Source organism: Acanthisitta chloris, unplaced genomic scaffold, assembly GCF_000695815.1.
Source record: "Acanthisitta chloris isolate BGI_N310 unplaced genomic scaffold, ASM69581v1 scaffold13564, whole genome shotgun sequence".
Lineage (NCBI taxonomy): Eukaryota > Metazoa > Chordata > Aves > Passeriformes > Acanthisittidae > Acanthisitta > Acanthisitta chloris.
The window spans coordinates 10368-23829 of NW_008668848.1; the positions used below are offsets into that span (position 1 = coordinate 10368).

A 13462-nucleotide genomic window follows, 5' to 3' on the forward strand; every position below is an offset into this window, starting at 1 on the left:
TTACCCAAAGATGACTGGGAAGAAAGAGAAACACGTAAAGAACTTCAGAAACATCTACCAGCTTATGCAGTCCCTGATGAGATCGTAGTGATTAAAGCTTTGCCTTTAACATCACACGGTAAATTAACCCCCATTAAGTACTCTTGCCATTTATTTTAATGGTATCTATTGCTTTTTCTAAAGCATTTATTTTATTGACCAAAATCCAGTACCTGATTGATGCTTTTTAAATATGTACATTAGATAACCCCTAGTAGGAAATTGTGACCATGTATTATGGTTTTTTGGTAACGTTTTATTCGAGAGTCAAAGAGTAGTCTTAAGAATCAATTTAGTTTTAACACTGCACATTTCTTTTCTCAGTCATTCCTGTTGCAGTCTGCAACAGAACCCTGACATCAGCTGAGGAAAAATCAGGCCTTGAAAGTGGGATGATGTGGGAGGCCTTCCTGGGTTTTGTGTAGTTGATTGACTGGGTAAAAAAATACAGGTGCAGCTGAGTATGGGTAAGGAAGTATGTACAAGAAAAAAGTGACTATTTGGGCAGAGCAAGTTTTGGAAATGTAAATGCTAAGAGAGCAATGCAAAAAAATCCTACTTTATTTTCTGCAAAGGCAAAGTTGATATATCTGAACTGAACAAGATTTACCAGAACCATCTAAACTCCAGAAGGCGTGACAGTAAGCTGAGTGGCGCAGAGGATTTGTGGCAAAGCTTGCAGTATTTATGGAAGGTAGTATTTTGAGCTGCATTTTTATCTTTGCAAGTGGATCATTATACATGTGTCAGGAATTAAACAGTGTTAAGGAGTATGACTAATGCAACCAGAACATTCTAGCTGCCTGTAGATTTAAGCAGTACAGCTCTTTCTGTTCAGTTAATACTTAAATATAGTCACTCTGCAGTGGCCAAAAGGGAGTTGTTTTTATTTTTCTGTCAGATAAAACTGCAGGCTATGAGGTATAAACACTTAGCATAGGAAGGACGTAACTTGTCAGTAGCTTTTTCCATACTGCTTCACATGCCAAAGGAGGTCTCCCTAAGGGAACAAGGAACTGGGAGATGGAAACTTTGTACAAAACAGCTACTGTCTTAGTAAAGTTTCTTGTTTCTCAAGATAATGATGAATGGAAGAGTCTTTTTCATAAATAGATGGCACAGTTGCACAATTATCTCTTGGACTGTCAGTATTGTTTCTAAATTTCTGTGCTGAAGACTTGTGTTTCAAGGTATTGAAATGTAATGCCAAACAGTATTACTTTCTTTTTTCAAAGGTAGACTTCCAAGTTTCATCTGAAATTGGGATTAGATGTGGCTATGACTTGAACAAATAAACGTATTGAAATTATTTGCCTGTGCTGATACTTATCATATTGTTAGCTAACAAAATGATAACCCAGAGGGATGGGATATGCCCTAGACCCATTATGGACAGAAGACAGCTTTCAGAACCAGAGGATTTGGACTTCACCCCCAGTCCTAACAAGCAGAGTGCACTGAAAGGAGACACAGTTTGCTGTTGGTTGTAGTAACAATGCCAAATCCAAAATCCTCCATGAATCTAAGGGGTTATAACTTCAAAAGTAGTTAGGTAAGTAGGTTGCATAAATAATTCAGAAGTAAAAGAGTACAGTTTATATAAGTTTTATTAATAAAATAAAGCACCTGAACCAGTTTTACCTAAAGGCATCAGTGTTTGATCTGCAAAGTTGTCATAGATAAATGGTATCAAGATTGAAAATGGCCAATGAATGTACAGCACAATTTGCTTTAATTCCTTAGACTGCAGAACTGGAAGTAAGCAAAACTCCCTGTTCTTCCCCAACTCTTTCTGTCACTACCTCTGCTGGCACTACCATGTTTCAGTGATTTTCTGCAGAGTAGTGAGTTTACTCAGTTGTTGATTTTTAGCAGGACTTCTGGCTGTCCAGGTGGATTTTACCCAGCCTAAGTTTTTGTGTGTGACATGGTGTAACACCTATGGACTGCTACCTCTTTCCTTGTTGTTTTTTTTCTAGTCTGTCCTCGGTGCATGGACTGCTACCTCTTTCCTTGTTTTTTTTCTAGTCTGTCCTCGGTGTCCTGGGTGATTCCATTGAAATTTCTAAAGATGCAGTGTTTCTGTACAGTGGTGGAGACTCCTTAAAGGCGCTGCAGTTTTATGATGAAATTGAGATTCTGGTAGGCAAAGCTGTGCCTGGACTTCTGGAAGTTATACTCAGCCACTCGATTGAAGAGGTTTACAGACATATTCTTAAAATGGTATTTCCAGATGAAGACCAATTAATGAATCCTGACAATGCTGTAAAAAGAAAATTAAGTGGGAACAGTGGAGAGGAATTCCATGGAAAATATATTAAACTGACATCTGAAAGAGGTCTTGAGGTTCCTTCAGGATTAACTCCATTTATTGCACTAAGCAGAGGAAATCGTTTTTTCCCGATGAATTTCACCAAGTCTTTTATGCAACCCAAAACTAGAGCACAGGTAGGAGTGGAACAGCAGCCATCCTTTCTGCATTCTGAGACTCCAGGTATAACAAAAAGCCATGTGCAAGGATATGAAACAGAGGATAGAATTTCAACAGTTGCAAACAAGGCAAATAAAAACGACTGTTCCTCTGTACAGCAAATCCATGCAGAATGCAGTCCAGTAACAACAGCAGAGTTGGCATTGTGCATGAGATGGAAGTCAAATACAAGAAAATGTGTTGATGCATCACCCCTGGTTGTAGTACCATCTGAAGAAGGTATATCTGCATCTGTATATGTTGGCTCTCATTCTCATGCAGTGCAGGCGATCGATCTAGATTTGGGAGAAATAAAATGGGAGAAGACCCTTGGAGATCGTATTGAATCTTCTGCCTGCGTATCCAAGTGTGGAAATTTCATTGTTGTTGGTATGTCTTTGGTTTCTGCCTTCATTTGAAATTATTTGTTCTGCTAAATGCAAGATGATTGAGTCACGTTTCTTACCTCTGTGTGTTCTTGGTCTGTAAACTTCCACATCTGCTTCAGAATTAATTTATTGTAAAACAGAACCAAAAGAAAGAATTAATTAAAGTTTAATAATAACCTGTGGTGGAGCTTATCTTACATATACACTTGCGGCCAATTTATTAATAATTATAATAGTGAATAATCAATGGGTACAGTTTCTTTTATCATGGTTGATTAAAGTGTGACCTTTAAACTGTTTGTTGGGCGTTTTTAAGTATAGAAAGGTGATACAGTCTTAAAGTGTCTTTAAAAATTGATAGAGGTAGAGGTTAGTACATGGTACCTCGTATTATTTTTCACAGAGTTCAGTTGTCATGTTTGACTCTTCTCTTTGGAAATGTAAAGCACATATTGGGATAAGTTTTCAGTTTTGCCATCTCTGTGGTCAACAGAGTTGCCATTATTTATCTTAGTGTCATGTTTTTAGCTAATACCTGTGCATCCCTAGTTAGCACAGATGTTCAGGTGGTGAGGTTTTTTATGCAAATCTAATGTTGCCATCTTTTTGCTAGTATTTTGATTGCTATTTTCTTTGAAAACAAAATTGAGTATTTCAGTCACATGTAGGAGTTTCTAGAACAGCAGTTCAGTTTTTGTTGGAAAACAGACTATTCTTTCAGTATCTTTGTTTTCAGAAAAGAAAACTAGAGAGAGGTAATTTTAAAAAATTTGTATTCTCCCTTTTCAGCAAGTCTCTGTGTCTTCTAATATTATTACTGTAAAATTTGATAGAAAGGCAGTGAGTTAAGTATATTCTAAATGTAACCTAGAAAGAACACACAAAACAATCAACTTTCAATGCATTAACTATCAGGAAAGACTTTGAGCTAAAAGAACAGGATGAGCTTTGAAAAATACCTCATGAATAATCTTATTTCTCTCCAGCAGGGATGCATCTAGCAGTGGCATAAATCACACCATAATTGTGAATAATCATTATTCTTTTTCCCCTGTCATGTTTTATTTCACACAGGTTGTTATGATGGATTAGTGTATGTGCTTCAAACCAGTGATGGAGAAATACACTGGACTTTTCTTACAGAAGATGCTGTGAAAAGCTCTGCAGTTGTAGACCCTTCTAGTGGACTAGTCTACATAGGATCACATGACCAGCATGTGTATGCTTTGGATATTTATGTAAGAACAATGACTAACTTTTACATACAGAAGAATAAATATCCTGCTTAGACCCTATTCGTAGCACACTAGATGAAGCTCCACTGCTATTAGTAGTCTCAGGAGTCCACAATGACACTTCTGAAATAGGCTTGGCTTGAAGTGGGGTTAGGATTTTGTGGTAGTAAATAGTTTCAGTGGTGTTCTCAGCTGTAGTATTTGTGTTACTAGTCCTAGTTGAAACCAAAGATTAAGTTTCTTCGTTATCAAATTCTCTGTGGGTGTTTCAGAAAAGGGTGCCCAGCTAGAAATGGAACTATGGCTTTATGGTGAGGAAAGACTCTTACATTCTAAAAGAGTAGATGCAGAGAGATGAAAAATCAAAGGGGCAGGCAGTGCCTTTTCATTAGCTGAATTTATTTTATTTACTGGAAGAGAAAGTAGCCAACAGCATATGTATTGCTGTCATAGCACATAGATTGTCTTCACTTCTTAACTAGTATTTGCTGAGTACACAATGTTTGATGAGCTTTGACATTCACAGATCTCTGTAAACAGGATGAGCTCTAAATCCAGTTGAAAAATTGTTTAGTAATCTTTTTTCTTGTGCTTACAGAAAAAAACATGTATATGGAAGTTACACTGTGAAGGTGGAGCTGTGTTTTCATCTCCTTGTCTGAGTTCTTCTCCACATCACCTCTATGTTGCCACACTAGGAGGATTGTTATTGGCTGTTAACCCAGTATGTACCTTTGCTTACTTGTCTTTGAACCCAATCTCAAATTTAAATGAAACCAAAATGTATTTCTGAAGATCATTTTTCTGATGAAAGGATAGATGACTGTGTAACTATAAAATAGTTTTCACTTGGGGCCCTTGTAATTATACATAAGGTTACCATAATAATTCCTATATTTCAGCAAGGTATCCAGTGATAAAAGGAACTGAACTGACTTGCTTGAATTCACATGATGACTACAGGCCAAAGTCCCATATTCTACTTTATCAGTTAAACTAGTGAGTGAGAGCATGTCTGTAGATTTATTTTCCTCCCCTCCTTTGACAGTAGGATTGGGGAAAAAATAGAGAAATCAGAGCAGAATTATTCCTCTTACTGTTTTCCTCCCCGTAGTCATGGAAAGAGCTGTGCCCTTAATCTCAGACTGCAGTTTTGTTATTGCAGTGGGGATATGGCATTCTTGATAGATGTGGAGCAATTTCATGGTTTTCTGAGGCATTGTTGGCTTACAGCTGGCCCTGCCTGATAAAAGCAACAGTGACTTGAAGCAGCTGTTAATGTTTTTGCACTCATACAACCAGAGCATCAATCCTAACCACTTTTACCTCCCACCCACCACTATTTCCTCAGTAACAACCAATCTAGTGTTAGAAAACCAGTGTGTGCTTTTGCAGCCCTGGAGGGCTGTGCTTAGAAAAAAAAACCAGGTGTTTTTGTATTCTGTAATCCTGAGTAACTGGTAGTTGAGAAACCCAGCTATAACTGAGCCTGCAGATACCTATTTTTGCAAATAATCCTAATTCCTGAGGCATGTGCAGAGTACATTAGGAGTATATTGTGACAATCATATGCTGTGGGTTGCAGCATTGCCTGCAGTATCAGTCTGACTTGCTTCCAAGATATCCTCTGCTTCACTGGGCCCTGTCACATACTGAGGAGCTGGGAATGGAATAAAAAACCCTGACATTAGAACTGCTATTACTACACTGTTATCATTATCACTTTGTTTAGGGGGAGGAAGAAAAGAGTGAAAACAGGTATTGAGTATCCTATGGAAAACACTAAACATTTTGTTGGACTAAGACATGAAGAGTAGTATGGTATGCATTCTGGATGGGGGAAGCCTGCTTTGATTTTTGTGTTTTGTGTCTACTTTTGTGTGTTTGTTTTGGGGGGAGTTTTGTTGTTTTGGTTTGAGTATTTTGGGGAGGGAGAGGGTGATTCAACACTTCCTTAGGGCTAGATCAGGCCATGATGGTTTGTGCTGCTTCTTACAGTTGTATTAAGGATCACATATTCCATGCTGCTACTTATAGGTGACAGGAAGTAAGATTTGGAAAAGCTTCCTGGGAAAACCACTCTTCTCCTCTCCTCACTGCAATGAGAAATACGTTTATGTTGGGTGTGTGGATGGAAACTTATATTGTTACTCTCATTCTGGAGAAAAGGTAAGGGTGGTGTTGGATTTTTTATGTTCATCACAAAACCCTGAGCAAGAAGTGTTTATTGTTAGAGAGTGGAGAAAGAAGAAAAACTCTGCACCTAGGGTAGCCCATGCAGTTCATGGCAAAACTGCAGACTCTCACGTTGCTTAATGCAGTAAGAGAATTTTTAGTTCAGAGCTTACTCCCAAAGTAGATTGTCAAGTGTAGTGCCAGCAAATGAGATGGTTTGGTTTGGAGTTTGGAGTTTTTCAAGTATATTTAAGCCATCTCTTCTGTAACATGGTGGCTATTCAGAAGAGAAGGTTTCTTAGAATGTTTATGCATTTATCAAAAACTGCCAAATCATAACTCTGGCAAAGTATGTGTCAGCCTTCACACTGAATTAATTGAGAGTACTTTTTTTTTAGTTCCTCAGAGACAAATGTAATTTATATCTGGTGTTAAAACAATTGACGCTGTTTCAGTTTGTTGGCCTGAGATGCAGTATACATGGCAATTCCTAAGCCTTTTCTGATCATAAAATATGTGTTAGCTCCTGCCCTCTGTCTGCAGCAGTGTTACAGAACTGATACTCTTTTGAGGAGGGATCAGCACATCGTTAGCATGAGCAGAGGAAATCTATATTACAGAAGGAATATCTACAATTCTGGCAAAGAATAGCATGTGAACAGGATTCTCAAAGTTCAGTACTAATTGTGGTACAGCAGCCCAAGAATATTCTTTTCCCAAGTTGGCCATCTTTATGTGGGCCTAACAGAAGGTACTAACTCTTCCACATCTATTTTATGAGACTTTTATAACTTATCCTGTGTGGAAAAATTAACTTGTAATTTGACAAGCCCTCAGAGAAATCCAGAATACTCTTGAAATAAAATGCTCTCCTATCAAGAGCTGATCTATTAAAAAATTGCATTTGCTGTCAGATTAATAATGTGAAAAACCTTTGATAATGGATAGTTGTGTTCTTTCTGCAGGTTTGGCAGTTTTCCACAAATGGGCCAGTGTTTTCATCTCCATGCCTCTCAAGTTTAACTAAGCAAGAAATATTTTTTGGCTCCCATGATTGCTTTATCTACTGCTGTAACATGGAGGGTAATTTACTGTGGAAATTTGAAGCCACTTCAAGCGTATATGGAACACCGTTCATTTTCCAAAGTGATGACTTAAATAACAAAATTCTTTTGGCAGCAGTATCTACAGATGGCAAAGTGTGGATCCTGAATGCCAAGACTGGAACAGCAGAAGGAGCAGATAAGCTTCCAGGAGAGGTTTTCTCTTCGCCTGTGGTATGGGGAACAAAGCTTGTTGTCGGCTGTAGAAATGATTATGTTTATTGCCTAGATCTGTATATACCAAGAAAAGAACAGCTAAGATGTTAGGCTGCTTCATTTTTATTGTTTACATATATAAACTCAGAGGTGCTTTCTGCCTCTTTTACTGCAGCAAGAGGTGTTCCTTGCAGGCTTCTCTGGGTGGCATCTTGCACCAGGCAGTGTACAGGATGTTTATGGGCTGGCTCTACTGAGTGAAGGAGGATGGCTGCTCAACACCTGGCCAGATGTTTCACTGTCCCTCCCTCATTTCCCAGCTCCAATTCATCCAAGAGCATGTTTCAGATGGTTTGGGTTTTAATGCTGTGCTGAAAATTCAAGTCAGTAGTTTGCCTTCAAACACATGCAGGATTGGGAGAAGCTGTAGTAAACTGCCATAATCCACAGCTAGGAATAACATGCTTGTTGCTGAGGGAAGAATGTACTGCTCTGGTTGAGTCCAGCCTAGCCTGTGCCTGCCTCTTCCATGCATCGAACTGCTGTTTGTCGAGTCTGATAAGGTTTCTGTGCCATGGCCAGGTAGCTCAAGTCCTTTTTTGAATCTAACTTTTAACTTGATTTCTGGAGACATTGCCTGCATCACACATACCTGAATGGAGGACCTGTTCAGTTTGTATAAACTGAATAGTTCCTCTTTTGTGGACCTAGGCCCTCCATGGCTTCAGTTCAGTCTAGCATATACTTCCACTGAAGTCAGTAGGAGTTACCTGTTGTATTATAAAGTGGAGAATATACTGTATATTTTTATTAAGTTTCAATGATAGGTATGGTATGAGTTCCAAGATGAAGTGTGCACTGCTGAAATCAACCACTGTCAAATAATTTTAAGATATTTGAATGATTGCTGTCTACACTGTCTTTGCAAGAACTGTCAATAAAGGGTTGTGTGAATTGGTGTTGGGTGTCTTTAATGCCTTAATAAGTACCAGTGATCTTTATAATCCAAATAAAGTATTTAAGGTGACAAAAGTGCACTTCACCAAGAGCATTTCCTGATTATAAGTCTTCTAGAAGAAGTGTAGTAGAAATGATTACCTCACTCTCTCTGAGTGTTCTTTGAATCCTAACAGCTTGAATTAAAAAGTAAACAGAAGGTGCACTGGCTGTGCTGCTTCATCACATCTGGTTCCTCCATTTTATCATAGGACACATGCATAGGTAAGACACTTGTAACACTGTAAAAAGTTCTGTTTGCAAAGCAAACCTGAGCTAGATGATTAGCAAAAGGAGACAGAGTACATATATCATTAATTAGATAATTTTGACTGGCTTATAGTTTAATAAGAATTAAAATGACATTAGTATAATAAACAATTGCACTTTAAAACATTTGAAAAATTAAAAAAGTACACAACAAATACCCCACAATTATACATCTTATAGTTTTTATACATTACTATATGAACATAGAGGTTAATCATATATAACCTTGTCAGAAGAAATGGTATTTTGTGTGTATAAGTTACAAAAAATTGAGACAATATTCTACATAGTGGTTTGTTCGGTTCTTGAAACATTTTTGCTGTTTGAAACTGGGTAGTAATGTTTTGGGTTTATTTTTACAGAGTTCCAGTACTTTATCAGAAATGGTTGCAACAAAGCTAAAGCACAGTAACACTTCACTTCATTGGTATTTAGTGCAAATTTTTGTTAAGATGAAATGTCACTGTTGCACATGTACACTTTAGAAATGTTTCCATCACATACTGTACATAATACAGTTTCCATTATTACACTAGATACCTTGATGGCTGAAAAACCCCTCTGCTTTGAAGCTTTAGCTTAAGACCATCCTTAATGAAAGCTCTATTCTATGTGCTATGAATGGATTGTATTGGAAAATTGCATCCTTATGTCATGCACAATAGCACTTAATTTTGCTATGCTTTTCAGAATACCAGTATATTTAATCCTGACTTACTTCACCTTCTCTGTATTTCTACCTGGCTCCCCCTCCCAAGAAATAATCATAAAGATGGCTTTCAGCCAGTTTTGTTTGCCTGCAGTATGTATTTGTAATAACTCACTTGGGAAAAAACCTTATATTTAATTTAAGATGCACTGGTGCTGGCAGAGCAAAAATAATTATGGGGCCAATTCTTTCTTCAGATATTGAATGCATTGGTTTTTTCCCAAGCATTCAAGAGCAGCATTACCCCATTTCTGTTTTAAACATATTACTTACTTATATTAAGAGTAAAAATTTACTTTAGGGATTCTGGTTTTATATACAAAACTGAGCAAAACTGGTGGCTCCGAAGACCCAAGAAAGCCCATCTTGCTGCTCCATATCTACTCGATCTGACACATGCACTGTGTTTGTGCTATTGTAACATTGATACTGAGCCACTATTTGCTGTCTGGTGGGAAATGGTGTACCCAACAGTGTCTTTTGCTGACCACAATCCCTTTTTGATTCTGGGAACAGGAGGGTACAGCAGGTTTCATTCTGTTTTCTGCATAATTTAAAGTGCTACTCTTCATGCTGCATACAGCAGCTTGGCTAAAACACTTCCATGAAGCATATGTGGTATCACTCTATAATGATGTCATTTCTTCTCATGAAAATGTCTTCCTTTATGATACTGTAGGCTTAAAGGTTCCTTTGAGCCTTATGGTTATAAGAAGGAGACAGTCATACTTTTTTAAAAGTCTCCCTTGTAAAACAAACTTGGGTGACTTATTAACTATGGTGACTTTTTAAAACACAGACCTTGATATTTCTGTGGGATGCTGAGCATAGTGACATTTTTATTACATTATGGACTTTATGCTTTCTTGTAACAGGGAGGGGGGTGAACATTTCTATTTTAATTATGTGAAGTAATAAAGTGTTCAATTGCCACAGCAGATACCTGAGATGGGGTAAACTTCTTTCTGAAGTATTCTGGCTGTATTGGTCAAAGTACAGGAAGTTATCTGAACTACCTGAAGTTGCATGCAGAGAAAAAAAATCAGGAAGAATGCAGAGTTAAAACTCCTAAGACTTCCTGAGTCTCTCACTGACTTAGCTTTCAGTTCTTGCTTAACTTCAGTTCTGCCAGTCCTACTCCTGTGGAAACGTTCTGAGACAAATTCTACAGCTACATTTGCACAGGAACAGTTTAATTCCACTCAATTGATTTAAAGTTGTAATCTGCAGTTCTGTCTCTATGCACCTTACATAGGCCAAGCACAAACTGTGATGGACTTAAGTGCCTAGGAGAAACACTGACTCCCTGGCTTCTTTCTGACAACTTAATGATAGTCATTTAAATAATGGTGGGGATTTTTAAGTAGGATTAATTGTTTTCTTCCTAGGAGTGTGGGAATATAGATGTAGTGTATTAATCCCGTGATGAAAGAAATTACCTCAGCAATTGGATGGTACCTTCTTTCTACTTATCATTTGCAGGTGGAACAGCATATCCCGAAGTTCTTCACTAGGAAAAAAGCTTTTAAATAGCAGGCAGAACTGACAGTTCATACAGTTTAACATTTTTTGAAATAACTATGTATAAGAGAAGGGAACATGCATCTTGCCTTGATTTCAACAAGTGTTGAAAAAAAATTTCTCCGATCTCCACTGAAGTGTAGAGATCTAAAATTCCAGAACCAAATACCCACAGAATTTAATACACTTCTGAACTGAAGTTCTGGCCCATATTATGATACTTGCTAAAATTTACATCCAGTATCTGAGCATTCTTAAGTTTTTGAGAGTCTGGCTGTGAAATTTTTGCCGTGACCTCATTTAGCTGTTTGTCAAAGCAATGGAATATATGAGTAGACTTTACACTGAGCTAGTAGAGCAAAATGATTATCAGTTCAGTTTTCAGTCCTTCCATACATGCATTTTCAGTTTTGTCATGTGTAAAAAGCAGCATAAATAAAAGAAAACAATTAATAGTCAGCAATATAGATGGAATTTTACATTTTACTTTATGATCTGTGGACAGTCACTCCAGGCTTTTGCTTTCCTCTTGGCCAACGCAAGCCAGGCTGGTTCTGTTGACACAGGGTTAGCATCAGGTGTAGAGAATCTCTTGGCCACCTCCTTTGTCACTGGGGTTGATGGAACAGAATCCGAAATTTCCACTTTTTGATGGAGTGGAGAGAGGAAAAAGAAAAAAAACATGAACTCTGTGCTTTCCTGCAGTATTCTAGAGATTTCACTTTTATGTGTAGATGTTCTGACCTAATGATGTTTATTTCTAACCCTTTTAGTTAAATCTAACTGTATTTGCAAAATAACCAAGTTAGGAGGAGCTGAGTTTCCTTTATCAGAGGTGACTCCAAAAAGATCACAATATTTTCAGTCTCTCTGAGGTCCAAAGAAAACATTTCCAATTTGCCAGTCTTCCTCTTTACATAAACTATTTTAATGACCTATGCAACGTAGCAAAAATGAGAAATAAAGGTGGTTGGGCTTTTTTTCTCTTTGGTAATGCAGCTGCTGCACACCATAAGCCTGCTGTATTCAGTAGGATTTAGATTCCCCTCTTCAGATTAGTGTTTAAATAAGCACAGAGAAGAAAATGGTCCTATAGTTTCCTGTTTCAGTTAACCCTGCCCATGAGACTATCCTGAAAAAGAAATTAGCCTGCTTTTTTCACTAGTAGTTTGCCACATTTTCTTCTAAGTAATATCTTCCAGACAAACAGCTGTCTCCACAGGAAAATGTGTTGAATAAGCACATGTGATTTCTAAGAAGCAACTTCACAGAGCAGAACTGTAGAATGTGTCACAGAAGTCAGATGGGAAGATTAATTCTGAAACAGTGAATGCCCTTGAAGGCAACCTGGACAGAAATGAGCCCTGTCTGAAACCTATGGAGTGACTCTAAAAATCTGACTTACAAAGTAATTCCTCACTCATCCCCTGCCTTACATACTTTCTTTTCCAGGAGCCAAAAAGACTTTTTTTGTTCAATGTCCATATTACTTTCAGCTGCATTTCATTTTCAGGTTTTGAATGCTTTAAAGAGCTTTAAAACATCATGGATGCCAAAAATTGTCCAATTTTTCTTTTTAGAACATCTTTAATCATATATTTTTATCTGCAAGTAAATTAACAGTGGCAGCAGCTATTGCTGTAGGATGGACACTTTGAAAAGCTAATTATTTTCAATGCTATGGCAATTTATGCTATTTTAAAGGTTACACACTTACCAATTCCTGTTTTACAAGACTTAAGTCTGATATACACCATCTTCTTCAGGTTTTGAGTGGGTTTTTTATGTCCTTAGAGGAGAACTTAGCAAACTTTTATTTTAAACATGTTCTAGCCTCATCTTCTGTCTTAAATGCTCTTCTAGCTGGGGTAAACCCAATTGGGTCTTATAATCCATAATAAACAAATAATTGTATATAGTATATTTGTGGAGCTGCTAATGGCTGCGGGGCTCCAAACATAGCCAGTAATCACAGGGAAATCCAGTCTCTGTTTCCTTTAGGTCCAACACACTTTAGTCATCCAAAATTGGTTATTCCTCCTCAATTTCCTCCCAAACTCTCATTCTACTGTAGACAGTCTGACCCTGGCTAATTGGGTTTTGGCCCTTCTCTGATCTCATTTGGCATGATCTGTTGTGCTGAAGTTTGATTTCTGCTAGAATTGACCATGTACAGCATAACATCACACTGCTGAATATTTTGGGGTAGGGCTGCAATAGAGCCCTGGTACAGACTGACAGGAATGCTGTAAAGCATAGGAAAAATGCTGTAAAGCCTCAAAGTTTTGGGCAATCTTAGAATGGTTTGGGTTGGAAGGGACCTTTCAAGGTCACCTAGTCCAACCCAAGATGCTGCAGTTACAGTGCTCAGGGATATCCACTCTGGTGTGCAGCTGCTG

General features: G+C 37.8%; 2 protein-coding genes across 2 annotated transcripts in view; one reads left to right on the top strand and one right to left on the bottom strand.

Moving 5' to 3' along the window:
• The window catches only part of AASDH (aminoadipate-semialdehyde dehydrogenase), an 18030-nt gene extending 10352 nt beyond the window's left edge, over positions 1–7678 (top strand). Inside the window, exons 8-14 of the mRNA XM_009073106.1 lie at positions 1–118; positions 615–733; positions 2068–2899; positions 3973–4136; positions 4732–4857; positions 6171–6302; positions 7274–7678. The exon at positions 1–118 is cut by the window's left edge and continues 66 nt beyond it. Coding sequence (XP_009071354.1) covers positions 1–118; positions 615–733; positions 2068–2899; positions 3973–4136; positions 4732–4857; positions 6171–6302; positions 7274–7678 — 1896 coding nt within the window. The remainder of the gene's footprint in view (positions 119–614; positions 734–2067; positions 2900–3972; positions 4137–4731; positions 4858–6170; positions 6303–7273) is intronic.
• A 3375-nt stretch (positions 7679–11053) lies between these two features.
• KIAA1211 (KIAA1211 ortholog) overlaps positions 11054–13462 on the bottom strand; it is a 22991-nt gene continuing 20582 nt past the window's right edge. The window contains exon 10 of the mRNA XM_009073107.1: positions 11054–11707. Coding sequence (XP_009071355.1) covers positions 11547–11707 — 161 coding nt within the window. The 3' untranslated portion in view covers positions 11054–11546. The remainder of the gene's footprint in view (positions 11708–13462) is intronic.